The sequence below is a fragment of the Rhinoraja longicauda genome, chromosome 4, assembly GCF_053455715.1.
Source record: "Rhinoraja longicauda isolate Sanriku21f chromosome 4, sRhiLon1.1, whole genome shotgun sequence".
NCBI classification, from domain to species: domain Eukaryota; kingdom Metazoa; phylum Chordata; class Chondrichthyes; order Rajiformes; family Arhynchobatidae; genus Rhinoraja; species Rhinoraja longicauda.
In genome coordinates this window covers 20,818,924-20,846,764 of record NC_135956.1, presented here as the reverse complement: position 1 = coordinate 20,846,764, position 27,841 = coordinate 20,818,924, and the positions used below count along the sequence as shown (strand labels likewise).

The 27,841-nt window shown below is 41.5% G+C and overlaps 2 protein-coding genes across 4 annotated transcripts in view; one reads left to right on the top strand and one right to left on the bottom strand.

Moving 5' to 3' along the window:
- Positions 1-217: 217 nt before the first annotated feature.
- Positions 218-16,701, top strand: rnf139 (ring finger protein 139). Its single transcript, XM_078397322.1, has 2 exons — positions 218-556; positions 14,356-16,701. The coding sequence occupies exons 1-2, from the start codon at positions 394-396 to the stop codon at positions 16,188-16,190; spliced, it is 1,998 nt and encodes a 665-aa protein (XP_078253448.1). The 5' UTR covers positions 218-393; the 3' UTR covers positions 16,191-16,701.
- A 7,106-nt stretch (positions 16,702-23,807) lies between these two features.
- Positions 23,808-27,841, bottom strand: part of tatdn1 (TatD DNase domain containing 1) — a 43,754-nt gene continuing 39,720 nt past the window's right edge. For all 3 annotated transcript variants that reach the window (XM_078398518.1, XM_078398515.1, XM_078398516.1), the window contains one exon: positions 23,808-24,657. In XM_078398518.1, coding sequence (XP_078254644.1) covers positions 24,555-24,657 — 103 coding nt within the window. In that variant the 3' untranslated portion in view covers positions 23,808-24,554. The remainder of the gene's footprint in view (positions 24,658-27,841) is intronic.

The following is a 27,841-nucleotide window of genomic DNA, read 5'->3' as shown; positions in this document are numbered from 1 at the left end:
CTTTCAAGCTTGACAGCATCTGTCCTGCAACACGGTGCCCAGGTCACGACTGAGCACACAACGTTCTAAACGCAGTCCCACCACCGTCGGACGTTCCACCGCACGTGACCCGCGGCTTCTCCGTGCGTCCCATTATGACGCGCGGGGACGTGTGACGTAGGGGGGGGGGAGGGGTGAGGGAAGCGGGCGAGAGCGCGCACGCACGCGCGCAACGGCCGCAACATGGAGGGGACGAGAGGAGGGAGAGCGGCGGCCGAGCAGCGGCAACAGCGGCAAGAGCAGCAACAGTCGCACAGCGCCGACGGCAGCTGACTCACCGGCGGCCACATCCCGGCCTGGCTGCGTGGCGGCTTCCCAGCCCCACCCGGCGGCGGCGGCGGGCGATCGTTGGCGATGTCCGTGCAGTGGGTGTCCATGGGGAGTCACCTGCGAGGGGTCCTGGACGTGGCCCTCAGGGTCCCCTGCATCTTCCTCATCGACGCCATCTTGAACTTCTACTTCGACGCGGACGAGCCGTTGCCCGTGGTGGCTCGGCAAGTGTCGCGGCGGCTGTTGGGTGAGTGAGTGAGTGAGGGCGGTCGGAGCCGCCGCTGTGGAGCGGGCGAGTGAAGGAGGGAGGGAGGGAGGAGCGCAGGCCCCGGAGTTGCACTTGCTACTGGCTGGATGCCCGCCCACCACGCCGCGCCCCCTCGCACGTTGATCTCTCCCATTTGGATCGGGTGATGTTCCAAAGTAAAGGTTACTGGGGTTTTATTCGGCCAATTGCAGTCCTGTGGGAAAGTGCGCAGAGGTGTCACGGCCGATCATTTACTATTGCAATCCGGCTGGCGACACTTTCTCACCATCTTCTCTGACCTTCCTCTCCAATTCGGAAGGGTCTGTCCTCAGCAGGAGACCCCAGCGTCCACACGTCAATGTAATGACCTCCGAGTTCACCATGATATTGAACTCTTCTTCTGACGCCTTTGCCCCACCGGTCTCTGGCAACGAGGTCTCATTGCACTCACCACCCCTCAGTGATGATCCCTGAATACTTTCACTGCTCCTTCTGGACGTCTGCTGGTCTTTTGTTCTCTTTGGATACTTCCATTTCCAACTGCTGGCATGACATCAACCAATGTGACTTCTCTACTCCCTTCACCCATCTTGACTTCTCCACTTCCCTCATCCACACAACCCTCTGAACATGCACTCAGTAACAATCCCAATATTGTCATCAAATTTGTTGACAAGGAAGGTACCATTGTCACTTCCTCGTACCTACCCCTTGACTGTGACCCCATGGATAAGCCACCAACTCCCAAGCCATCAGTTATCTCACCACCTCCAGCGATCCCCAACCCTGCATCTTCCAGAAGTCCACATGCAAGACGGCCCTGGCAGACCCATTGTTTCTGCCTTCTCCTGCCTGCCAAAATCGTCTCCAAATACTTTGAGTCTGTCATATCCCACCCCCCACCCCGTCCACTGCCAATTGAGCATTGAGCAGGACACCCTGTATACTTTTGAAGAGTCTGAAGAAACATTGTTTATCCATTCCCTCAACAGATGCCTTTGACCTGCTGAGTTCCTCCAGTACTTTGTATTTTGTTCAAATTCCAGAACCTGCAGTTTCTTGTGTCTCCTGGGATCACTTTTTTTATGTCATTCTTTTTTTCCCCCATCAGTTGGGAAAGAATGGGTCTACAATACTTAAGTCTCCTGTAGGAATGAGTTTGGACAGGTTTCTGCTGTTGTACCCGTCTTAGTAAAGGAGAGAATATAATAGAAGAAAAACGAGTGCTTGTAGATAATTTTGTCCATTCACTGAAAGTGCAAGTACATAGCTCCCTGAAAGTAACACCTCAAATTGATAGAGTGGCATAGAAGGTGTACGGCAGGCTTTTCTTTATCAGTTGGTTCATTCAGTATAACAATTGGGAAATCGTGTTGCAGCTGTATTAAACTGGTTAGACCACATTTGAAGTATATTGTCCAATTCTCGTCGCTGCATTGCAGGAAAGATGTGGAGGTTTAAGAGAGGCCGCTGAACTTTTAAATGAACCTCCCTTTATCGACAGGTTGGCCGTGAAAAGAGTCAACAGCTTCAAGTTCCTGGGTGTGCATATCTCTGCATATCTGACCTAGGCCCAGCATGTTAATGCAATTATAAAGAAAGGCCATCAATACCTCTACTTCCTTCGAGGACATTCAGTATGTCGACGGATACTCTCTTGAACTTCTACACGTATACATTCAGGAGCATTTTAACTTCACAGCCTGGTCCGGCAACTCAATACAGGAACAGAGGAGATTACAAAATGTAGTGGACACCACCTGGTCCATCACGAGTACTGACACTCCCCACTATCGAAGGGATCTATAGAAGTTGCTGCCTCAAAGGCAGTCAACATCATCAAAGACCCACACCATCATGACTACACTCTCATTTCAACCTTGTTGTCGGGAAGAAGGTATAGGAGTTTGAAAACTGTGACCACAAGGTTCAAGGTTAGCTTCTTCCCAACCATCATCAGGCTCTTGGACACACTAGTCAAACTATGGACTGTCTTTGGACTAAGGACTTTGGACTTTTTGTTACAAGTATTAGGGTTATTAGTGTATTGATTTTTTTGTTTGTTTATTACATCTATGGGTAATGTGCAGGCCTTTTGTGCTGCTATGGGTAAGAATTTAATTGTTCCATTGTTGGTACAAATTACAATTTGTGCTCCTCTGAAACACATTAAAACTAAGAAACTTGGGAAAGTTAATGGAGATGTTTTGAGGACAGTCTATTATAGTTGTGGAGATGCTGGACATCCGAAGACATTTGGAAGTGGATAAATTTCACATGTTGGATCAGATACTTCCAAGGATATTGGAAAGCTATTTTAGAAATTGCAGGAATCCTGGCTGAGATGTATGAATTATTGTTAGCCACACATGAAGTGCCAAAGGACTGAAGAGTAGCTAATGTGCCTCTATTTAAAAAGAGCTGCAAAGAAAAATCTGGGAGCTATAAACGGTGAGTCTGACGTCTGTGGTAGGAAAGCTACTACAAAGGATTCTGAGATATACATGCATTTGGAAAGACGGGTTGATTTTGGATAGTTATGGCCATCGTGCGTGGGAGAACGTGTCTCAAATTTGATTGTTTTTTTAAGAAAGAACCAAGAAGGTTGATAAGGGCAGGGCTATAGACCTTTTTGACTTTTGCAAGTGTTCTACATAGGAGGCTGGTCTGGAAGGTGAGCTCATGGGTTCGAGTGAGTGCAATGATTTGTATGAGAATGTACAGGGCATGATTTGTAAGTTTGCAGATGACACTAAAATAAGTATACTAAAATAGGTGGGTGTGAAGATGGTTATCAAGAGTTGTGGCAGAATCTTGATCATCTGAGCAAGTGGAATGAGGAAAGACAAATATAATTTAATTCGGATAAATGTGAGATTTGGCATTGTCGGAATCAATCCATGACAAGACCATCATGGTGCACGTTAGGGCCCTGGGAGCGTTATAAAACTGTGTGATTGAGGGGTGCAAGTACCTAGTACCCTGGAAGCAGGTTTGCAGATAAATAATGTGGTGATGCAGGCTTCATCAGTCAGGCAGTTGAGTATTGAAATTGGGACATTGTTACAGTTGGGATGTTGGTGAGGCTGCCCTTGGCATATTGTGTTCAATTTTGGTCACGCTGCTACAAGAACAATGTCATTAAGCAGGAAAGGATATGGAGAAAATGTATTATGTTCTTGCCAGGACTTAAGAACCTGGGCTCCAGGGAGAGGTTAGGCAGGCTAGGACTTTATTTCTTAGAGCACAGGAGGCTGAGGGCTCACCTTACTGTGGTATATAAAATCGTAAGGCAATAGATAGGGTGAATGCACAAGGTCTTTTTCCAAGGTTAGGCGAATCAAGAACCAGAGGGCATAGTTTAAGGTGAGAGGAGAAGGCACTAACTTGTTTACACAGGATGGTAACTATATGGAACAAACTGCCAGCGGACGTAGTGGAGGCAAGTATAATAACATTAAAAAAACATTTGGACAGGTATATCGTTAGCAAGGATTTGGAGGGATATGGGCCGAACACTGGCAAATGTGACTAGTTAAATGGGGCCTCTTGGTCAGCATGGACAAGTCGGAAAGTTTCCATGCTGCCATAATATTTTACCCTTATTTGCTTGTTGCACATGCATGCTAGGTTTAAATGACCTGTGTACAAGGACACCAAAGTGCCTTTAATCATCAACATCTTCCTGTTTCACTATTTAAAAAAATACTCAACGTTCTCTAGCAAAGCAAATGACCAAAGCAAAGTTGTATGCCTGTCTACTTAGCTATTCTTGTGCCCTCCATAATGTTTAGGACAAAGACCCATCATTTATTTATTTGCCTCTGTACTCCACAATTTGAGATTTGTAAAATAAAAAATCACATGTGGTTAAAGTGCACATTGTCAGATTTTATTAAAGGGTATTTTTATACATTTTGGTTTCACCATGTAGAAATTACAGCTGTGTTTATACATAGTCCCCCCATTTCAGGACACCATAATGTTTGGGACACATGGCTTCATGGGTGTCTGTAATTGCTCAGGTGCGTTTAAATGCCTCCTTAATGCAGGTATAAGAGAGCTCTCAGCACCTAGTCTTTCCTCCAGTCTTCCATCACATTTGGAAACTTTTATTGCTGTTTATCAACATGAGGACCAAAGTTGTGCCAATGACAGCCAAAGAAGCCATTATGAGACTGAGAAACAAGAATAAAACTTTTAGAGACATCAGCCAAACCTTAGGCGTACCAATCAACTGTTTGGAACATCATTAAGAAAGAGAGTACTGGTGAGCTTACTAATCGCAAAGAGACAGGCAGGCAAAAGAAGACCTCCACATCTGATGACAGAAGAATTCGCTCTATAATAAAGAAAAATCCCTAAACACCTGCCTGACAGATCAGAAACACTCTTCAGGAGTCGGGTGTGGATTTGTCAATGTCCACTGTCCGCAGAAGACTTCATGAACAGAAATACAGAGGCAACACTGCAAGATGCAAACCACTGGTTAGCTGCAAAAATAGGATGGCCAGGTTACAGTTTGCCAAGATGTACTTAAAAGAGCAACCACAGTTCTGGCGAAAGGTCTTGTGGACAGATGAGACGAAGATTAACATGACAGAGTGATGGCAAGAGCAAAGTATGGAGGAGAGAAGAACTGCCCAAGATCCAAAGCATACCACCTCATCTGTGAAACACGGTGGTGGGGGTGTTATGGCCTGGGCATGTATGGCTGCTGAAGGTACTGGCTCACACTTATCTTCAATGATGATACAACTGCAAATAGTGGACACATAATGAATTCTGAAGTGTATAGACACATCCTATGTGCTCAAGTTCAAACAAATGCCTCAAAACTCATTGGCCAGCGGTTCATTCAACAGCAAGACAATGAACCCAAACATACTGCTAAAGCAACAAGGAGTTGTTCAAAGCTAAAAAATAATAATTTCTTGAGTGCTCAGGTCAATCACTCGATCTGAACCGAATTGAGCATGCCTTTTATATGCTGAAGAAAAAGCTGAAGGGGACTTCCCCCAAAACAAGCATACGCTAAAGATGGCTGCAATACAAGCCTGGCAGAGCATCACCAGAGAAGACACCCAGCAACTGGTGATGTCCATGAATCGCAGACTTCAAGCAGTCATTGCATGCAAAGGATATGCAACAAAATACTAAACATGACTACTTTCATTTAGATGACGTTGCTGTGTCCCAAACATTATGGTGCCCTGAAATATGGGAAGTATGTATAAGCACTGCTGTAATTTCTACATGGTGAAACCAAAATGTATAAAAATTGCCTTTATTAAAATCTGACAATGTGCACTTTAATCACATGTGATTTTTTTTCTATTACAAATCTCAAATTCTGGAGTACAGAGGCAAATAAATAAGTGATGGGTCTTAGTCCCAAACATTATGGAGGGCACTGTATATTGCCCACTTACTCAGTTGCATTCTCCTATCGAAACTGCTTCGTATCCTTATTGCTACTCACCTTGTCACTCGTTCTGTCATTGGTAAAGTAGGATTTTTTTTGTGGCTTTTGCCAAATAGTTAACCTAGAACGTGGTGAGGTGTGCCATAGCACTGACCCCTTTGTTGCTCTACCAGCCAAGGCCTGCCAAAGCGAGTAGTATGTGACAATCTGTTGGCCATGGGGAAAAAAAGAATACATGAGATGAAGGGAATTAGGAAGGGAACATAAAAAAAATAGGTGCAGGAGTAGGCAATTTGGCCCTTCAATATGATCATGGTTGATCATCTAAAATCAGTACCCCGTTCCTGCTTTTCCCCCATAATCCCTTGATTCCTTTAGCCTTGAGCTAAATCTAACTCTTTCTTGAAAACATCCAGTGAATTGGCCTCCACTGCCTTCTGTGGCAGCGAATTCCACAGATTCACACTCTGGGTGAAAAATATTTTCTTCATCGCAGTCCTATCCATGTCACCCTGCAGCCTCATAGCATCCTCCTCGCAGCTCACACTGCCACCCAGCTTTGTGTCATCTGCAAACTTGGAGATGTTACATTTAATTCCCTCATCTAAATCGCTAATATATATTGTAAATAACGGGTCCCAGCACCGAGCCTTGCGGCAAAGAGGCTTAGTTGTCACCTAATTTTACCTTATCAGAAACATTCCTTTGCTGCACCCATCTCTAAGTTTGTGGATGACACAAAGCTGGGTGGCAGTGTAAGCTGCGAGGTGGATGCTATGAGACTGCAGGGTGACTTGCATAGGTCGGGTGATTGGGCAAAGCATGGGTAATGTGGGTAAATGTGAGGTTATCCACTTTGGTGGCAAGAACAGGAAGGCAGATTATTATCTGAATGGTAGACACAAAATACTGGAGTAACTCAGCGGGACAGGCAGCATCTCTGGAGAGAAGAAATGGGTGATATTTCGGGTCGAGATTCATCTTCAGACTGAAGTCTGAAGAAGGGTCTCGACCCGAAGCATCATCCATTCCTTCTCTCCAGAAATGCTGCCTGAGCCGCTAAGTTACTCCAGCATTTGAGTCTATCTTCGATTTAAACCAGCATCTGCAGTTCTTTCCTGCACATTATCTGAATGGTGTCAGATTAGGAGAAGGGGAGGTGCAACGAGACCTGGGTGTGTTTGTACATCAGTCACTGAAAGTAAGCATGCAGGTACAGCAGGCAGTGGAGAAAGCTAATCGCATGTTGGCCTTCATTGTGAGAGGATTTGAGTTTCGGAGCAAGGAGGTCCTACTGCAGTTGTACAGGGCCCTGGTGAGACCGAACCTGGAGTATTGTGTGCAATTTTGGTCTCCTAATTTGAAGGACATTATTGCTATTGAGGGAGTGTAGGTTCACCAGGTTAATTCCCGGGATGGCGGGACTGACATATGAAATAAAGTGTTGACTGGGCTTGTATTCACTGGAATTTAGAAGGATGAGAGGGGATCTTATAAAATAAAAAGATATAAAATTCTTAGAGGATTGGACAGGGTCGATGCAGGAAAAATGTTCCTGATGTTGGGGTAGTCCAGAACCAGGGATCACAGTTTAAGAATAGGGGTAGGCCATTTAGGACTGAGATAAAACTTTTTCACCCAGAGAGTTGTGAATCTGTGGATTTCTCTGCCACCGAAGGCAGTGGAGGCAAATTCACTGGATGTTTTCAAGAGAGAGGTAGATTTAGCTCTTAGGGCTAACGGAATCAAGGGATATGGGGAAAAAGCTGAAAAGCTATGGGGTACTGATTTTGGATGATCAGCCGTGATCATATTGAATGGCGGTGCTGGCTCGATGGGCCGAATTGCCTACTCGTGTATCTATTTTCTATGTTTCTCTGCTCCCTAACTTATTAGTCTCACAGTTCCAATGAACAATCTCAAGTTTGAAACCTTAATAACTTTCTCTTTCCACTGATGTTACCTGGCCTGCTTAGTTTTTCTGCAAATTGTGTTATCTCAAACTTCTACCACCAGCAGTTTCTGTTATATGCAAAATGCTGTATACAGTTTGTATTTTTTCCCAGTGGAGATTATGGACAGAAGCAAATTGTGATTAAATTACGCAATTTTATACGATTGTAAATATGATTGCAGAACTGGAAAAGTTTGAAACATTGGTAGAACTCAATATGGGAGAGTGGAAAAGTTGTTCTGCGCGGGCTAAGTGAAATTGGGGGGGGGGGGGGGGGGGGGGAATTAACCACAATTTTATCTTGCACTACTTGTGCCAGAGACTGCTACTTTAACATCTCTTCAAGAGAGAATGGGGATCATCAAAGTGATATCAGTAATGGGCAAACTTATTTTAAATTGTCAGTCATCAAGAGAGACAGCATGAACACAGGCCTTTTAGCCACCAAGCCTGTGCTGATCTTCAGGCACTCCTTGTTTATAGTGATCCTATCCAAATCCATTTTACTCCTCCTGCATACCCATTTACTGCCCCTCTTCCCTTCCTTGGATTCTACCACTTGCATATTGGGGATAATTACAAAGGACGATTAACCAGCCAACCCATACGTTTTTGGTTTCTGAGAGGGGAAAACTTCAATCACCAGGAAAACCACACAGACTGAATCATAGGTTATGAACCACAAACCATGTGACCAGCAGCTCTATTAGCTGTCTTCTGGTGATAAATATGTTGGCATGCAGAGTTCAGTCTTCATTTTAAAGTTTCATATTCTGTTACTATTTTTATATTTCTATGTTTTGCTGTCCATTGTTGTAATGGAAAATAACTATATGAATTTGCCCGTGTTTGAATATTTTTATGTTGCTGCTTTCTAGATTGTAAATAGTATACATTTCCACTAAGTTTGTTCATAGGAATTTTAAATAGGGGAAAATATTGCTTGAAATATATCCATGCACATACAGAATTAACATGTGTGTCATTTGTCTTCTGTGATGCCAAATAGAGAAATGGAAATTCGCTTGATGCAGATAATACCGCCAATGTGATATAGAATTGGATATGAGAACAAAGGAGATAGCAAACCGAAAACTGATTAAGGGTAGAGAGACTTTTTTTCTACAAAAAGGCAAAAGTTAGACCAACTTTAAAAAGACCAAAGTTAGAAAGTTGTTATTTATGTGATCAGGGCTTGAATATGTGATCCTATTATTTTATTTCAGTTATTGTTTAGCAACATTAGGTATTTTTGGTATTAATATCTATATACTAAAACTCTCGTTTGTTTGTTTATTTGTGATCGAACTACAGCCAAAACGGTACACGATAGCTTGACAATTTTAGGCCCACCTTACTCACCGTCATCGCTTTACTGGTAAAGCAAGTAGTTTCATTGAAATCGGTGTTATATTTTTTAAGTTATTCACATTTTAAAGTTTAAATCTATCTCCTAAGGAGGGAGGGGGAGGGAGGAAGGGGGGGAGGAAGGTGGATAAGGGGGGTTGAGGGGGATGGAGAGGGGGAAGGTGAAGTGGGGAGGGGAGGGTGGTAGGAGAGGGTACTGCACCAATGCAGGAAAGGTTTGGGCCCAACGGGTCCCTCCACTTGGTCTAGTATCTCCATAAATGTCTGCGCACATATGTTTGGCAGCACAAGGCACAGTATTCTGCAAAGAAGCTCCCAGAATTGTCCATATGTTTGATTGAACAGTTCATGATTGTAATATTACTTGCAGAAATTGTGAATGATGTTTTCTTTTTGTTGCAATTTCTGTTGGTGATATCTGTACTGCTCCTGAGGTGGCATTTTAATTGTGTGGAAAAACTGCATATCACTGAATAGCATTGATGTTTTAATTTAGCGACCAGCCATCAAGAGTTATACTGACAAGGGGTATACTGGCCTATACCTGGCCACCCTTTAATTTCACTTTAAACGACATCTGATACCCTCCTGTTGTATGAAGTTCGGCTTGTTAATTGTTTCTGATTTGTGCTTCAGTGAAGTAGCTTGTTTCTTTTAAAGTTATATAAAAGCTGGATATTGGTAAGACTTATCATTTATTTCTCATCCCCTTGTAAATTGTTGATTGAAATTCATTGGGAAACATTGTGGTCTTGGATATCTCACAATTTCATTTAGTTGAGTGACTTGGGAGCTTGGTTGGGAATCAATATTGCAGTAGAACTGACTGTCATGGGCTATTTTCAGTGTAGGTCAATCAGGCTTAGAACATTTTCAGTTTTTTTAATTTTACTAATGCATATTTATTTCCAAATTTTCAGTATTAAAATTTGGAGTTTCAAATGATGTGCTATCTGACCAATTGCTCCAGACCTTGTATTGGTTCAGTAGCAATTACTGAATGCGATACTTCAAATGTTTGCACTATTTTATAAGGTTTGTTCTAACTCTTTGTCGAAGCTTGTAACATGTTTGAATTGTGTCCCCATTACAAATTGAAAGCTATTTTGCTTAGATTAGCTCTTCCCCAAACAGATTACATCTGAGTCAACTCCTTCATGTGACTTGTTTTTCTTTAGATTTTTCCTGTCCTGTCTCCAATTACCTTTTGGAGAGGGTGGGGAAATATGCATGACTCAACAAGTTGTGGAAGTGGATATTCTTTCAGTTTGAGCACATCTAAGATGGCTGTTAGCCGATGCTATTACAGGTATTTAGGATTGATCATTTGACTCAATCACTTGCAAAGGGATCCTTCAACTTACAGATTTTTCCTTAAATGGAATAATTGATTTGATACGATACAATAGAACTTTATTTACCCCAGGAGGGAAATTGATCTGCCAATAGTCATAAAACACAAGATGCATGAAACATGAAGGATTGAGGATGTGCAAAGATTTGGGGGGGGGGGGGAATCAGTTTAACCCATGACGAAAGGGGGAGGAGTTGTACAGTTTGATAGCCACAGGGAAGAAGGATCTCCTGTGGTATTCTGCACTGCATAATGGTGGAATCAGTCTGTGGCTGAATGTACTCCACAGGTTGACTAGTGTCATGGAGAGGGTGAGCTGTATTGTCCAAGATGCACTGCCATTTGAGGAGCATCCTCTTCCCCCAAGACCACCTCCCATGAATCCAGCTCCGCCTCCAGGACGGAGCCAGCCTGCCTGATGAGTTTATTATTCCTGTTGGTGTCTGCGGCCTTTGCCCTGCTGCCCCAACTCATCAGGATGTACATGCCCAATTAATGAAGCTGTCTGCACTATAAAGCTTAATGTTAAGTGGCAGAGAGATTGCATCGATGTTTGCAATAAGTGCTATTTAAAATGGTAGATACAACCGCGTCAACAAATTGCTATATGCCAGACTGATAGTTGCAGAGACCATTGACATGAGTACTGGTAGAAACAAACTGCAGCCTATTGACCATTAATAGTATTTTGAGAAATAGGTTACTATTGATTGTGGAATATTACTTTTGAAGGTGCATGATGTGTCATGAACAGCAGGGATGTTATAATGATGCGAAAAAGGATTAAGCATGTAGTTTAGATTGGAATCAACAATACATGTACCTGGATTTGACGTTGATCTGGGGATGTACAGGACTTCAAAAAACATGAGGGGCGATTTTTGTATACAGTTCAGTACCAGTATCATTATACATAATTACTTAGAAACTTCTTAGTTAAGCATCTCAGATACAGTACAAGTCAATAGCAGTAGTACATTGATTCAGTATACAAAATCACCAGATTTAGTGCCATTTTCAAGTCCCAGTTGTAAATGCAGGGTTCTTGGCCTGACCATGAAGGTTCTTGGTCTGAACACGAAGACCTGATGTCCTGGCGGCTTAGCAAGGTCAGCCTGGCCAAGCATAGCCATGGTGTCCTCAGCCGCTCCTCCACTGCTGAAGGCCGCATCCAGTCCACACGCGCAGCCTCTTAGAGCAGCAGCCGGGCAAACCACACCCCAGGCTGTTGTCGGGCCTCCAGCAGCCCACTCCACCGTCGATACAGTACACTCCCACCCGCTGCCGTTCTGCTTACCAAGCCAGGCCTTCTGGTTGGGTTCCCTGTGCGCAGGTGAGCTGGGCCTTACGGGTGGGTCCTCGGTCCCCAACAGGCAAGTCCCCAGTCTGCAGCGGGTGAGCCGGGCCTGCTGGTGGTTCTGGCTGTAGCTTGCTGGGATACTCCCATCGCACAGCTTGCCTGGATTTGCTTTAGTTGCTTCAAAAAGTCTGCTAATCTGCGTCATGTTTAGCTTGTAGGAGAGGCAGCAAGTGCAGATAATGTGGCCACACAACATTTTCCAAAGTTGCTGAAATAAACTATCAATAGGAAATGGAATTGAATTCTTGATGTGAAGTGTTGCAGTTGAACCAGGGCTGGACCTACAGAGTAAAAGATAGAGCCCAGGAGAGTGTTGCAAGAGCACAGAGATCGGAGAGCACAGATGCATGCTCCATGAAAGTGGTGAGTCAGGTAGACAGTGTGGTGAAGAATGGTAAACTTGCCTTCATTGGGAAGTATATTGAGCTTTCCTATCCATGTACCTGTCCAAATGTATTTTTCCATTCTTCCAGAGCAGCCTATCATGTGGGCCTTGCAAGTTATATTTACAAGGCATAAGAGAGAATTTGTCCATTGCTTAAAAGTTAAAGGATTCCTTTCAAAGGATAATAACCCACAATGTAGAAAATACTAAGTTTAAAAGGAGTGCCAAAAGGTGAGGTGATATTTACTAGGATTAGGGTTGGGAACATTTTTCATTCAAAACTATTTGGATTCTGAAGCAAATAACACAGTTAAAGGAATTCAGTGGTTCAAACTGCATCTATGGGGTTGGGGGAGGTGTTGTTAACATTTCAGCTTAAAGCCCCACATTAGGGAGGATGGCTAGTAAAAAGAAAGTTAGAAAATGGCTCAGTGGGTGATGGGTGGATTAAGGGTGGGTAAAAGATGACTGGCAGACGGAAACCAGGAGGGGGATTGGAGTAGGGCACCAGAGGTAGGTGTCTGATAGGTAGAAACTGACAAGAGAAAAAAAGGGCAGATGGAACAAAGTTTGGGGGTTTTTTGGGTGGTGGAGGCGAGTGTAACGGTCAAGACAGCTGCTGGGAAGTGATAAGCAAGGACATGAACGTTACCAGTACTGGAATATGATAAGAAAGTGACACTGGGAAGCATTAGGGGAGAGATGAAAGGTAGATTGAGTCAGAAGGCGGAGATGATCCAGTGGATGAGATGTGTGGGTAGTAAGTGGATGAGATGTGTAGGCAGTAAGTAGATGGAACCAGAAGGGGGAGGGGGACAGAATTGGTGATGTGAGACTGGTGGGATGGTAGGGGAAAGGGAAAAAAAATATATATATATAGCTGTTCCCTTGATAAGGGCATAAGGTGAGCTGGGCCTTTGTATAATATACCTTTAAAGCTGTAGCAAGTAAGAATGTAATTGTCCCGGTTCATATCCATTGCATTTGATAAATGAACACTCTTGACTCTTAGAAACACAAGGAACTGCAATTGCTGGTTTATAAAAAAGACAGTGCTGGAGTAACTCAGCAGGTCGGGCAGCATCTCCGAAGAACATGAATAGGTGACGTATTTGGTCGGGACCCTTCAGATTGTGGTGGAGAGAGGTGGCGGCAGGACAACGCTTAACAAAGTGATAGGTAGATGTAGATGAAGTGGGGGTGGTGGGGGGAGGTTGATGGGTAGATGTTTGAAGAAATGCCAGAGATGAAGAGCCAAAAATGTGAGATAACGATAGAAGTGAAAATTGTAAAGTCAGAGGAAGGAATACAGGTGGAAGGGGAAAAATTGACATGAATTCAGATGAGCATAAAGGAATGGAGGGAGGGGGGTTGTCAGTTGGTTAAATTGGTGAATCTGAAATTGGAGAATTCAATATTCAAACCATTAGATTGTAAGCCACCCAAGTGGAATCTGAGGTGCTGTTCCTCCAGTTTGCGTATGACCTCTCTCTGGCAATGGATGAGGCCCAGGACAAAAAGGTCAGTATGGAAAGGGGATTAAAATGGTTTGCAACAATGAAATCCAGCAGGACTTGGTGGACTGAGCGCAAGTGTTCAGGGAAATGGTCACCTCGTCTACGGTGACGATTCTTTACCTTGTAATGGTCTTTAAGGTAGTAGGAGAATTTGATAAAGCAGCTGTAGGAAAGACATTTCTCCTGACACAGGAGGTTTAGATGGAGTATCATTATTGTCTTTTTTTTCTGCTAGAAATATGTAAAACCTATCATGTCAGTATGAAGACTCAATCATTTGTCTTTTTCCTTCTACAGATACTGCCTGATGTGCAGAATTCCTCCATTACTTTGTTTTATTCCTCCATTACTTTGTTTTATATGCAAATGAAAATGTTATGAAATTGTATTTTAAATTTTCTCGTTATATTTGACAATCTTTTGCAATGTCTTTCAGGTCTTTTAGTATCGTGTGTTGTTCTGATCCTATCGCAAAGAGCTCTCTTCAGACTGTACGTGTTTGGCTGCGTGGTTCTACTTGCTACAACCTCTGTCCTTATAAACTACTACACGACTGTCCACACAGACGTCTACAATGCGCACTACCCTACAGTGATTGGGATGCAGCTGTTGCCGCGTAATGGTCCAACACTCTGGTTGGCGCTCATTGCTGTTCAGCTCACACTTGGTATTGGATATGTAACGTTGCTCACTATTCCATCAATTTTTTCTGCATTAACTGTGGTAAATTTCCTACTGCCTATACTGGGTCTGGCCTTGGAGTTACCAGACGACTTTCAGAATCTGTTAGTTGCCTTTTCAGGCATGTATATAACAGCACAGACTTTACTTTACATTACAATGAATTTAAAATGGTTTTATTATACAGTAAGGTATGTTTATTTGCTGGTACGACATATGTATCGTATCTATGGATTACAAGTTATTGTGGAAGATACATGGAAGAGGATTCGTTTCCCTGATGTATTAAGAGTTTTCTGGTTGACTCGGCTAATGGCACAAGCCATCATTTTAGTTTACGTTGTTAAAGTAACGGAAGGTGACTCTGAGAACAAAAGTTATTTTATTTCCTGGAACGACAGTTGGGAAGTGCTCTGCAATCTTATAATAAGTGGTTGTGATTCAACATTGACTGTTCTTGGCATGAGTGCAGTCATTTCATCGTTAGCACATTATCTGGGACTTGGAATCTTGGCTTTCATTGGGTCTACCGAGGAAGAAGACAAACGATTGGGGTTTGTAGCTCCAGTTTTATTTTTTATTTTGGCGCTACAGACAGGTTTGAGTGGACTGGAACCTGAAGAAAGACTAGTTCGCCTTAGTCGAAATATGTGCCTTCTGTTGACTGCAATCCTGCATTTCATTCATGGAATGACAGATCCTGTGCTCATGTCACTTGGTGCCTCCCATGTTTCCTCCTTCAGAAGACACTTGCCTGTTCTCTTGGTTTCCATTAGCCTTTTCATTCTTCCAATTATACTCAGCTGCACCTTGTGGCAGGTCCACACATTGAACACTTGGTTGTTTGCTGTGACAGCGTTCTGTGTTGAATTGTGCTTAAAAGTAATTGTTTCCCTTACTGTGTATACTTTGTTTATAATTGATGGATATTACAATGTGCTGTGGGAAAAACTAGATGATTATATTTACTATGTTCGTTCAACAGGGAACGTTATCGAGTTCATTTTTGGAGTTATAATGTTTGGAAATGGAGCGTACACAATGATGTTTGAATCTGGGAGTAAAATCCGTGCCTGTATGATGTGCTTACATGCTTACTTTAACATTTATTTGCAAGCTAAGAATGGATGGAAAACATTTATAAATCGGAGGACTGCTGTTAAGAAAATTAATTCTTTGCCAGAAATAAGAGGCAATAGTCTGCATGACATTGGTGATGTGTGTGCAATTTGCTACCAAGAGTTCACTACTTCAGCACGTATTACACCTTGCAATCATTATTTCCATGCGCTTTGCCTGCGCAAATGGTTGTACATTCAGGATACATGCCCCATGTGCCATCAAGGAGTGTACATTGAGGAGAACCAGAATGAAAGTGCAGTATTTGTCAATAATAATGGAAATGTTCCCCAGCACCAACAAGTGGTGGATCACTTAGTGATGGCAGATGCTGCTGTTGATGCTGACAGTGATCTCAATGAAGACAATGATAGCATTGAATATGATGAAGAGGAGTGGGCAACTCAGAATGGCAATGTCGGGGTGGTGGATGAGTACCTTGATGATGATACAGATGCAAGTGATGAATGAGATTGTAGATGTCGCAACTTTTTTAAAAAACTGCCAATGAAACATCAGGGAAGAAAGTGACTGTTTTTTGCTTGGGTGATTGTTGAAAGTCACTTCAGACCAGTGATCTGAAGGGGGTAGGAAGTGAAAAATTACATTCCACTTATCACTGGAGTGCTGAATGGACAAAGCACAACAGCTGTGAAAGACACTGGTTATGGACAAGTAATTGTTTCAGCCAACTTATTTATTATGATCTGCTGTATGGTTTACCTCTTTAAAAACTGCTGGCCTCTTGTGCACCATAAATTTGTGTATACTGTACATGAAATAAAAAGTTTGACTTATATAATTGTTTGGTTTCCAAAAATGTCTGCGAGTGAGTTAATGCAAGAAATATTTAAGTTGCACCGTGAGAATATTTTCACCATATTGCCTTCCTCCCCAGCTCATTAAATTAATACAGTATGGATCACCATTATCTGATCTGTATGGACATTTCAAGTTATCAAATTAAATGCTTAAAGTCCTTTTTGAAATAAACTGATTAACATGTTCATGTTATTTCTCATCTGTCCATTTTTCTCTTGGTCTACAGCATTTTTTTTAAACCTTGTTTATGTGGAACAGGTGTTGGGCTGAATATTTAAATTCCTCTTGGGTATTTAACTCCTTACATGTCAAATACTTAAATAGCAAAAGTGTAATGGCACTTAATTCAATTTTATCTCTAGGATTTTTGGAAAAATTTGCTATCATTTCTCACCTTGAAATGATTTGCCATCTTCACTGCATTACAGCAACCAAATAGATTATTAATCCAACTAGTTTGTGCAGATGCTCACGTCCCTCATTCTATTCTATCTACCTATTCACGTTTCTGACTTCCATTTATTCACCATGTGAATGAATGTCTTTGGAAACCAAAATTATTGTGCTTGGAGAACATTCAGCGGACTAAATATTTATTGTTGGCATCTATGTGCTTGTGATTTGCACTAGTGCAGAAAGGGTGCTGGACTAATGCAGTACGTACTGTCAAACTGCAGCACATGGTTGGGAAGGGATACTGACAATAGTGATCTAGAACTGGGAAGCATCTCTTGAGAGGGTTCTGCTTGCCATTAACCTGTACCATCAACAGCTACACGGGTTCACTGCTGGAGAGCCGAAGGAGTTCAGGTACAGTGCCCTCCATAATGTTTGGGACAAAGACCCATCATCATCACTACCATCAGCAGTTGTATCATCAATGAAGATAAGTGAGCCAGTACCTTCAGCAGCCATACATCCCCAGGCCACTACACTCCCTCCACTGTGTTTCACAGATGAAGTGGTATACTTTGGATCTAGGGCAATTCCTTCCCTCTTCTCCATACTTTGCTCTTGCCATCACTCTGATATAAGTTAATCTTCGTCTCTCTGTCCACAACCTTTTTCCAGAACTGTGGATGCTCTTTTAAGTACTTCTTGGCAAGCTGTAACCTGGCCATCCTATTTTTGCGGCTAGCCAGTGATTTGCATCTTGTAGTGTAGCCTCTGTATTTCTGTTCATGAAGTCTTCTGCGGACGGTGGTCATTGACAAATCCACACCTGACTCCTGAAGTGTTTCTGATCTGTCAGACAGGTGTTTGGGATTCTTTCTTTATTTTTGAGAGAATTCTTCTGTCATCAGCTGTGGAGGTCTTCCTGGCCTGCTAGTCCCTTTGCTATTAGTAAGCTCACCAGTGCTCTCTTAATGATGTTCCAAACAGTTGATTTTGGTACGCCTAAAGTTTGGCTGATGTATCTAACAGTTTTATTCTTGTTTCTCAGTCTCATAATGGCTTCTTTGACTTTCACTGGCAAAACTTTGGTCCTCATGTTGATAAACAGCAATAAAAATTTCCAAAGGTGATGGAAAAACTGGAGGAAAGACGGTGCTGAGAGCTCTTATACCTGCATTAAGGAAGCATTTAAACACATCTGAGCAATTACAAACGCCTGTGAACCCATGAGTCCCAAACATTATGGTGCCCTGAAATGGGGGGGACAGTGTATAAACACTGCTGTGATTTCTAAATGGTGAAACCAAAATGTATGAAAATACTCTTTAATAAAATCTGACAATGTGCACTTTAACCACATGTGATTTTGTTCTATTACAAATCTCAAATTGTGGAGTACAGAGGCAAATAAATAAATGATAGATCTTTGTCCCACACATTATGGAGGGCACTGTAGGTGTCTGCATTAACATTACAATTTTACATACTGCTTTGTTCCAGCTCACTCAATGTTTATATATGCTAATGTACAGTTTTTGCAATTCCCCTATTCTAATCCCTCTAAAACCACGGACTGATTCTCTTGTCCTCAAATTCACTATTAATCCAATCCTTCTCTGATCTTTAAGTCATCCTTAAGTTCTAAAATGTTTCTTTAGTGATTGGAAGCATGGAACCTTGCGTTTTGTGCTTGCAAAATATAGTCCAGGCAAACGCTGTTATAGCTCAAATTTGGTAGTTGGGCCATTGATCATCCCTGATTTAAGCTATTGCCTCAACCAATGGTTCTTTACTGAGGAAAGATATTTTTATCACTTCCATCTTAATTCATTAGAAACGGATTTGTTCTAAAGACCCCTAGTTTTTGATTTTTCTCAAAAGTTGAAACCTTTCTTTCACATTCAATATCCATCCTGTCCATCAATCTTTTATTCTCCAACAGGATCTGAAGTATTTTAAATCCCATTCATCTGCTTTAATGTCCAAATTGTTCAATCTTTCCCAATTCTCAATCTCTGCAGTTGCAGGTTTAACAAAAATGTGCTAGTTTCCAATGATAATAAGGACTTTCTGCTGAGTTTATCCATCCACATTCCAGTTAGGTTGAGATTGGTTTGGTTTAAATTGCTTAAAATTCCTCTGCCTGGAGCTTCTAAAATGTATACTAGCAGGCATCAACCAGATCCATGACCAATTCCGTGATCTTTCCTGTGTTTCTCTTCTACAACTGATATTTAGTTCCCACTTGCTAGTTTCCTCTACATCAGAATATTGATATTTAATATTTAACATGTGACATTTAGGTTTGACATTTTTAAAAATCACTGCTGTGGAGACTGGTTAAATTACAAAAACAAACATTTTCATCTTATCTGTATTTGCTGGTGATTTATTTTCCTATTATAGTTTGTTCAATTTCTAATGTTGACATGTATTGTCTTCAATCTACAAACTTCCTCGAAGCCCATTGTTCATCTACGAACCTCGCTCCAAAAGGGAGAACATCGAAGTACCCTCTCAGGCCCCAGTAACACCATAATCTCAATCCTGGGGCCAATGTCAGAAGATCCTTCATGAGGGTGAACCCTCGGAAAAAGTCTGACCATATTCCATTCTTAAATGAATAATGGTCCATTCTCGCTGATTTTGAAGCAGTAACAATTCTGGCCAATTATTCACTTCCCTAATACTGTACAATAAAAAAAGTTAATGTATCCCTTGATAGCATTCCTGCTTCAAGCAGCAAACAAATCGTTGCCTCTGATGCTTCATGATCCACCTAACATTGGACAAACCCGATGAATCATTACATGAGGCTGAATTTTAATCTATTCCAGAACCATTAAAAAAAATTAAAATTAAAGATGTTGATATTTTATAGATTGCTATTTTAATTCAAATATTGGTTCTGATACTTCTCGCAAGTAGAAGTCCAATTGTCATTTTTCTTCTGTTTGTGCAGTGAACAAAACTAATCAGAATTACCAGCATGAGTTAGTTTGCAAGCTGAAAGGTTACAATTATCTACTCCAAAAAAATATGTATTTGGACTTCAGTGTGGAACTGAGGGTGTATTGGATAGATCCAATTCCTCAAGGAAATCCCAAAACATCTAATTGTGATTGGGTGGATGCCGAGACTCGCATAATACAATAGGAAGGGCAAGGAGTTGTGTTGGTGCTCTTATTATTATTTTGGGCATAGGACATTTAGCCACTTCTGCCTGTTATGTCACTTGGTGGCATTGTAGCCCAAGGTCACTATTCATCTGATCCTCAAAGTTATTCTTTACTTGGGCAGATCATGGGGTGCAACCTTCCACATATTGTGGCTCCCACCCAATGGATCACACACTGCCTTTTTTGATCATAAACAGCAAACTACTTTGTCTTGTCAGCTAATCACTGGCCAGGCTTGGTTACTAGTCCTCTTCCACTATTCTTTAATACATGATTTTTTTTTAAAACTCGGATTTAAATTTGCTTTAAAAACTTGGATTTAAAATATCCAAGCCTCAACTGCCTTCTGGGGTTTCAAATTTCTGCATTTTGCACACAGAAATGTTTTCTCATTTTTGCTTGATGATTTGCCTTTTATTTATTAAATTATGCCCCCATAATTCTGTAATTGGCAATAATGGAATTCTTGATCGTATGAACTCTCAAATCCTTTTGTATGCGGAATATCATCTTGGTTTATGTGATCTCGTAATTTAACCATTGGATTCTAGGTATAGTCCTGTTAAACATACCATATATCCCTGGACTATTTACTTCCCAAGCTGGTGTGCAGAAGTGAACACTAACTTATTGGTGGTTTGGCAAGGGCTACATTTAGACAGTAGACAATAGGTGCAGGAGTAGGCCATTCAGCCCTTCGAGCCAGCACCGCCATTCAATACGATCATGGCTGATCACTCTCAATCAGTACCCCGTTCCTGCCTTCTCCCCATACCCCCTCACTCCGCTATCCTTAAGAGCTCTATCCAGCTCTCTCTTGAAAGCATCCAACGAACTGGCCTCCACTGCCTTCTGAGGCAGAGAATTCCACACATTCACCACTCTCTGACTGAAAAAGTTCTTCCTCATCTCCGTTCTATAATCGTAAAAAAAGACACACGGTGCTGGAGTAATTGGAGTCACAGCATCTCTGGAGAATGAATAGGTGATTTTTTTTTGTTGCAAAACCAGCATCTGCAATTCCTTGTTTCTGTATTTCTAAGCTAGTTCTCGAGAAAATAATGTATTTTTGGGTACTTTCCGTAATTGGCTTTGATATTTCAATGTCTATTGGACTATCGTCTCTTTTAAGCATTTCATCAGTATTCTTGAGCATTTTACCAAACAGCGGATTCATGGGATTTTGCTGAAGATTCTAATCATTCTAATAAAGACTAGTCCAATTTTTGGGTTGCATTCTACTGTGGGGAGGGGGGGGGGGAAACAAAAGTAATTCTATCATTGTTGTGAAAGTTTAAATTGAACAGTAAGTTCATGTGACCATTTGCGCATATTTACATGCAGAAATCAAATTTTCATCCATGATACCGTTTTTCAAAACTCCTATGCTATCCTACTGAAGGACTATAGAAACAAATGATAGATAAGGTGCAAAGTTGGTGCATGTTCTTGATATACCCACTCAATTTACAAAAACAATTTAGAGATTGTTTATTTCAGTGCAAGTTCCTGTTTCAAAGTATCTAAATTAGTTAAACTTTTTTTTTCTGCCAGCTATGAAGATTGATTATAGACAATAGACAATAGGTGCAGGAGTAGGCCATTCAGCCCTTCGAGCCAGCACCGCCATTCAATGCGATCATGGCTGATCACTATCAATCAGTACCCCGTTCCTGCCTTCTCCCCATACCCCCTCACTCCGCTATCCTTAAGAGCTCTATCCAGCTCTCTCTTGAAAGCATCCAACGAACTGGCCTCCACTGCCTTCTGAGGCAGATAATTCCACACCTTCACCACCCTCTGACTGAAAAAGTTCTTCCTCATCTCCGTTCTAAATGGCCTACCCCTTATTCTCAAACTGTGGCCCCTTGTTCTGGACTCCCCCAACATTGGGAACATGTTATCTGCCTCTAATGTGTCCAATCCCCTAATTATCTTATATGTTTCAATAAGATCCCCCCTCATCCTTCTAAATTCCAGTGTATACAAGCCCAATCGCTCCAGCCTTTCAACATACGACAGTCCCGCCATTCCGGGAATTAATCTAGTGAACCTACGCTGCACGCCCTCCATAGCAAGAATATCCTTCCTCAAATTTGGAGACCAAAACTGCACACAGTACTCCAGGTGCGGTCTCACCAGGGCCCGGTACAACTGTAGAAGGACCTCTTTGCTCCTATACTCAACTCCTCTTGTTACGAAGGCCAACATTCCATTGGCTTTCTTCACTGCCTGCTGAACCTGCATGCTTCCTTTCATTGACTGATGCACTAGGACACCCAGATCTCGTTGAACTCCCCCTCCTCCTAACTTGACACCATTCAGATAATAATCTGCCTTTCTATTCTTACTTCCAAAGTGAATAACCTCACACTTATCTACATTAAACTGCATCTGCCATGTATCCGCCCACTCACACAACCTGTCCAGGTCACCCTGCAGCCTTATTGCATCTTCCTCACAATTCACACTACCCCCCAACTTAGTATCATCTGCAAATTTGCTAATGGTACTTTTAATCCCTCCGTCTAAGTCATTAATGTATATCGTAAATAGCTGGGGTCCCAGCACCGAACCTTGCGGTACCCCACTGGTCACTACCTGCCATTCCGAAAGGGACCCATTTATCCCCACTCTTTGCTTTCTGTCTGTTAACCAATTTTCTATCCATGTCAGTACCCTACCCCCAATACCATGTGCCCTAATTTTGCCCACTAATCTCCTATGTGGGACCTTGTCGAAGGCTTTCTGAAAGTCGAGGTACACCACATCCACTGACTCTCCCTTGTCAATTTTCCTAGTTACATCCTCAAAAAATTCCAGTAGATTTGTCAAGCATGATTTCCCCTTCGTAAATCCATGCTGACTCGGAACGATCCCGTTACTGCTATCCAAATGCTCAGCAATTATGATCTGATTAAAAATTTTAAGGTGACCTTTTTTGCTCTTGTACCATTTTCCTCCTTTCCCTGCTTTCATTTACCTGACTAGCATGAAATATTGGAGACAAAAGAGATTGCAGATGCTGGAATCTTGAGCAAAAAAAACCAAGTGTAGATTATGCGATTGTTTTGCCGAGCATCAGTGTTCTGTACACCATGAGCTTTCGGTTGCATGTCATTTTAACTCCTTCCAACTCCTACACCAACCTGTCAGTCCAACTCCTACACCAACCCGGCCTTCTCCACTGCCGGTAAGACTAAACACAAATTTGAAGAAAAATATCTCGTCTTCCACATGGGTGTCTTACAAACCAATGCTATGAACATTGAATTGTCCAATGACAGGTAACCCTCACCCCTTTTCTACTCCTATGCCTACTCACCCTGTTCACCTCGTTTGCTTCTCCCTCCATTCATTTTCCCCGCACTTCCCCATCTGGTTTCACCTGCCCAAATTCCCCTTCTCCTGGTTCCACCTATCAGCTTCTGACCGACCTCCCATGCACTGTTATACATTGGTACTCTTTCCTCTTGCTTCATAATCCTGATACTGTGTTATAACCCAAAATTTCAAAATACAACTGTTGCCGCCATAACTGCTACTTGACCTGCGAGTTCTCAGTGTTCTGATTTTTGTTTCTTTTTCAGTGTAGTTGTATTTTTCATTGAACTAGTTTATAGGCAACTTCAACATATTAACCACAAAAGATTGTTTTATATTTATTTATTTTAAATGAATATACTAACCCAATAATACTTTACCATTTCTTGTATTTTCATAAGTTACTTTGTCACAATGTTGGGTTATTAACATTGATTGTATACAACATGTAACTATTGTTCAACTCAGCCGTTGCTATTATATTTTCTGAATCAGCACCGAAACATGATTGCACATACATAGATGAACATGCTATTTTATAATAATTTACAATGGCCTGCTCCATGTAAACCACTCCATTACATCTTAAGTTCATAATGTCTAGTGTGGGCTAGAAATGATTAGATAAAATTTCACATTAATGCTATGTAGTTCCTTGATTGTTCAGGTACTGTCACACTTGCTGGTCCAAAGCAGACTCGCCCATTATAACATCATTGGCCATATGATTTTTATTTACATAAGAACTGGACATTTAAACAACACTATTCCTCACACCAGAGATGTATTACAATGTTGGAAGCAATCAGGATTTGTATTTAATGTAAAAGGTACTGTTTACATTTTGGGTAATATTTGACCTATTCAAGTGAATACTAAAGGGAAGCTATTTTTTCCCTTTACAAATAGATGTTTTACTTGGGTCAGGTAATTTCAGTGTCTAGTAATGGCAAGGGTAAAATTCACACTAAGTCTATGATGGTATATGTATAGAGTTCAACATCCATCTTGTGTAACAGAATAAACTAAGGAACTGTGCCCAAGTATCTCTGTCAGCTGCCAGTTAAGTTGTGTCAAATTGAGAACTAATAGATTGGAATGTTATGATTGGTGATCAGCTATTAGGAAAGAAGACTTTCACTGTGTTATTATACATGGTGTTGCTCAGTTCACGGGTATCCTCTTCTCGCACGGCAGCCATTATCTCCAATATTTGACTATTAAGGAAACATTTCAGAGACTTGTTAATTTGGAAAATAACACATTTCTAAGCATATACAGATCTTGTAGTTAATTTTGAGAGCAGATTAACAACGTTCTATAGTAAATATTTTCCAGTTCCTGTAGCACAATGTTTCAGGAAAGTTGGATTTGATAACAAATATTCACTTGTTTTATGGTTTAATATTCATAAAATTCAAAGGGGTTAATTAAGACGGGGGGGGGGGGGGGAAGCATGAAAGAAAGCTTGCGGGGAATATAAAAACTGACTAAAAGCTTTAGATATATAAAAAGGAAAAGATTAGTGAAAACAAATGTAAGGTCCCTTACAATCAGACGTGAACTTATAATGGAAACAAGGAAATGGCAGAACAGTTAAACGAGTACTTTGGTTCTGCCTTCACTAAGACACAAACAATCTCCCAGAAATACTAGGAGATCAAGGATCTAGTGGGATGGAGAGACTGAAGGCAGATAAATCCCCAGGGCCTGATGGTCTGCATTCCAGACTACTCAGGGAGGTGGCCCTAGAAATCGTTGATGCATTAGTGATTATTTTCCAATGTTCTCTCGACTCTGGCTACCCTCTAGTCCATAGGAACTGATCCAATGTAACTCCACTTTTGACAAAAGGAAGGAGAGAGAAAACGGGGAATTATAGACCAGCTAGCCTTACATCGGTAGTGGGGAAGATGCTTGAGCCGATTATTATAGATATAATAGCAGCAATTTTGGAAAGCAGTGACAGCTTCGGTCAAAGTCAGCATGGATTTATGAAGGGGAAATCATGCTTGACTAATCTTCTGGAAATTTTTGAGGATGTAACAAGTAGAATGGATAAGGGAGAGCCAGTGGATGTGGTATATCTGGACTTTCAAAAAGCTTTTGACAAGGTCCCACACAAGAGATTAGTGTGCAAAATTAGAGCACATGGTATTGAGGGTAAGGTATTGACATGGAGAAATGGTTGGCAGACAGGAAACAAAGAGTAGGAATTAACGGGTCCTTTTCAGAATGGCAGGCAGTGACGAGGGGGTGCTGCAAGGCTCGGTGCTGGGACCCCAGTTATTTACAATATATATATATTAACGATTTAGACTAGGGAATTAAATGTAACATCTCCAATTTTGCAGATGACACAAAGCTTGGTGGCAGTGTGAGCTGCGATGAGGATGCTATGAGGCTGCAGGGTGACTTGGATAGGTTGTGTGAGAGGGCAGATGCAGTATAATGTGGATAAATGTGAGATGCACTTTGGTGGCAAGAACAGGAAGGCAGATTATTATCTGAATGGTGTCAGATTAGGAAAAGGGGAGGTGCAACAAGACCTGGGTGTGCTTGTACATCAGTCACATAAAGTAAGCGTGCACGTACAGCAGGCAATGAAGAAAGCTAATCGCATGTTGGCCTTCATTGTGAGAGGATTTGAGTTTAGGAGCAAGGACATCCTACTGCAGTTACACAGGGCCTTGGTGAAACTGCAGCTGGTGTATGTGCAATTTTGGTCTCCTAATTTGAGGAAGAACATTATTGCTATTGAGGGAGTGCAGCGTAGGTTCACCAGGTTAATTCCCAGGATGGCAGGACAGACATATGATGAAAGAATGGGTCGACTGGGCTTGTATTCACTGGAATTTAGAAGGATGAGAGGGTATCTTATTGAAACATACAAAATTCTTAAAGGATTGGCCAGGCTAGATTCAGGAAAAATGTTCCCGATGTTGGGGAGTCCAGAACCAGCAGCCACAGTTTAAGAATAAGGGGTAGGCCATTTAGGACTGAGATGAGGAAAAAAAAATGTACCCAGAGAGTTGTGAATCTGTGGAATTCTCTGCCACAGAAGGCAGTGGAGGCCAATTCACTGGATGTTTTCAAGAGAGAGTTAGATATATCTCTTAGGGCTAAAGGAATAAAGGGATATGGGGAAAAAAGCAGGATTTTGATTTTAGGGGTACTGATTTTAGGTGATCAGCCATGATCATATTGAATGGCAGTGCTGGCTCGAAGGGCCAAATGTTCCGATCCTAGATTACATAACCCTTAGTTCTTTGCAGATTCTAGTTTCGTTTCTGTAAGACACTATTTGAATTTACCTGAAATAGCCAGTTCACCACAGAAGGTTTGAGAGTTTCATGATTAACACCTAATAAATGCAATGGTTCGTACGGTTTGCCCAACTGAGATAGACACAAAATGCTGGAGTAACTCAGTGGGACAGGCACCATCTCTGGAGAGAAGGAATGGGTGACGTTTTGAGTCAAGACCCCTCTTCAGACCAATTGAGAGTTGTTGGGAATAAATGCAATTATAAAGCTATGGAGACTGTTACATTTGTAAGTTATAACTTAGTCTGAAAAATAGTGGCAGCAGCAAGCAGACAGAAGAATGACAAAAATGGACAAATGGCAGAAGGGTAACAGGAGAAATCGGGAAATAATGCTTAATTGGAACTGTAATGGACCCAGTGAGATGAAAGGTTAGGACTTCCTTAATTAGGAACAGGTGGAAGATTCAAACTTGCATGGAAATAGGTGAGAGGGACAAGTGCAACAAAATTCAGGAGAAAAAGGGTGTTCACAATAATTGAATTAGAGATAGGTTCTATAATCATGGAATAGTTACAAAAAATGCTCAACAAGCCATGCAGCATCTATGAAAAGAGAAATGGTCAACATTTTAGGCTCGATCATTTGTCAGATCAACTGGAAAAGGGTATGAAAACCTGAAATATTAACTACTGCTCTTTCCACAGGTGCGGCACAGAGTTTGCAACATTTCCAATATAATTTTATTTCCAGTTTCCACTGTCTGTAGTTTGTTTTTCCCACAATCATAAATTACTATGATGAATTAATATTGATTTTATTGAGGATTTGTCTTCAGTTTGTAAGCTGTGTATCCGAATCCCTGGATCAGAGATTGATGGCATCCAATTTTTAAACTCTTATTTTATGCCTGATGCTATAAATTGAAATTAAGAGGTTTTGTTTCTTGATTTGGTAATTTACAGACATTGTGACTTATACATTATATTTATCTTGGATTAAGCACAGGAAAATGTAATAACACTACTGAATATGATCCAGTTAATGAAGCATACGGAATAGCAGTTTCTTGGTCACACATCGTTAATCTCCAGCATATGGGATGTCTTGAAAGTATGGCTCCTTAATGGCTCTT

Excerpts from the sequence above, each read along its gene's own strand:
- rnf139 (XM_078397322.1), top strand. The coding sequence starts at position 394 with ATGTCCGTGCAGTGGGTGTCCATGGGGAGTCACCTGCGAGGGGTCCTG. Across the intron at positions 557-14,355 it reads AGTGTCGCGGCGGCTGTTGG|GTCTTTTAGTATCGTGTGTT; the intron begins GTGAGTGAGTGA and ends AATGTCTTTCAG.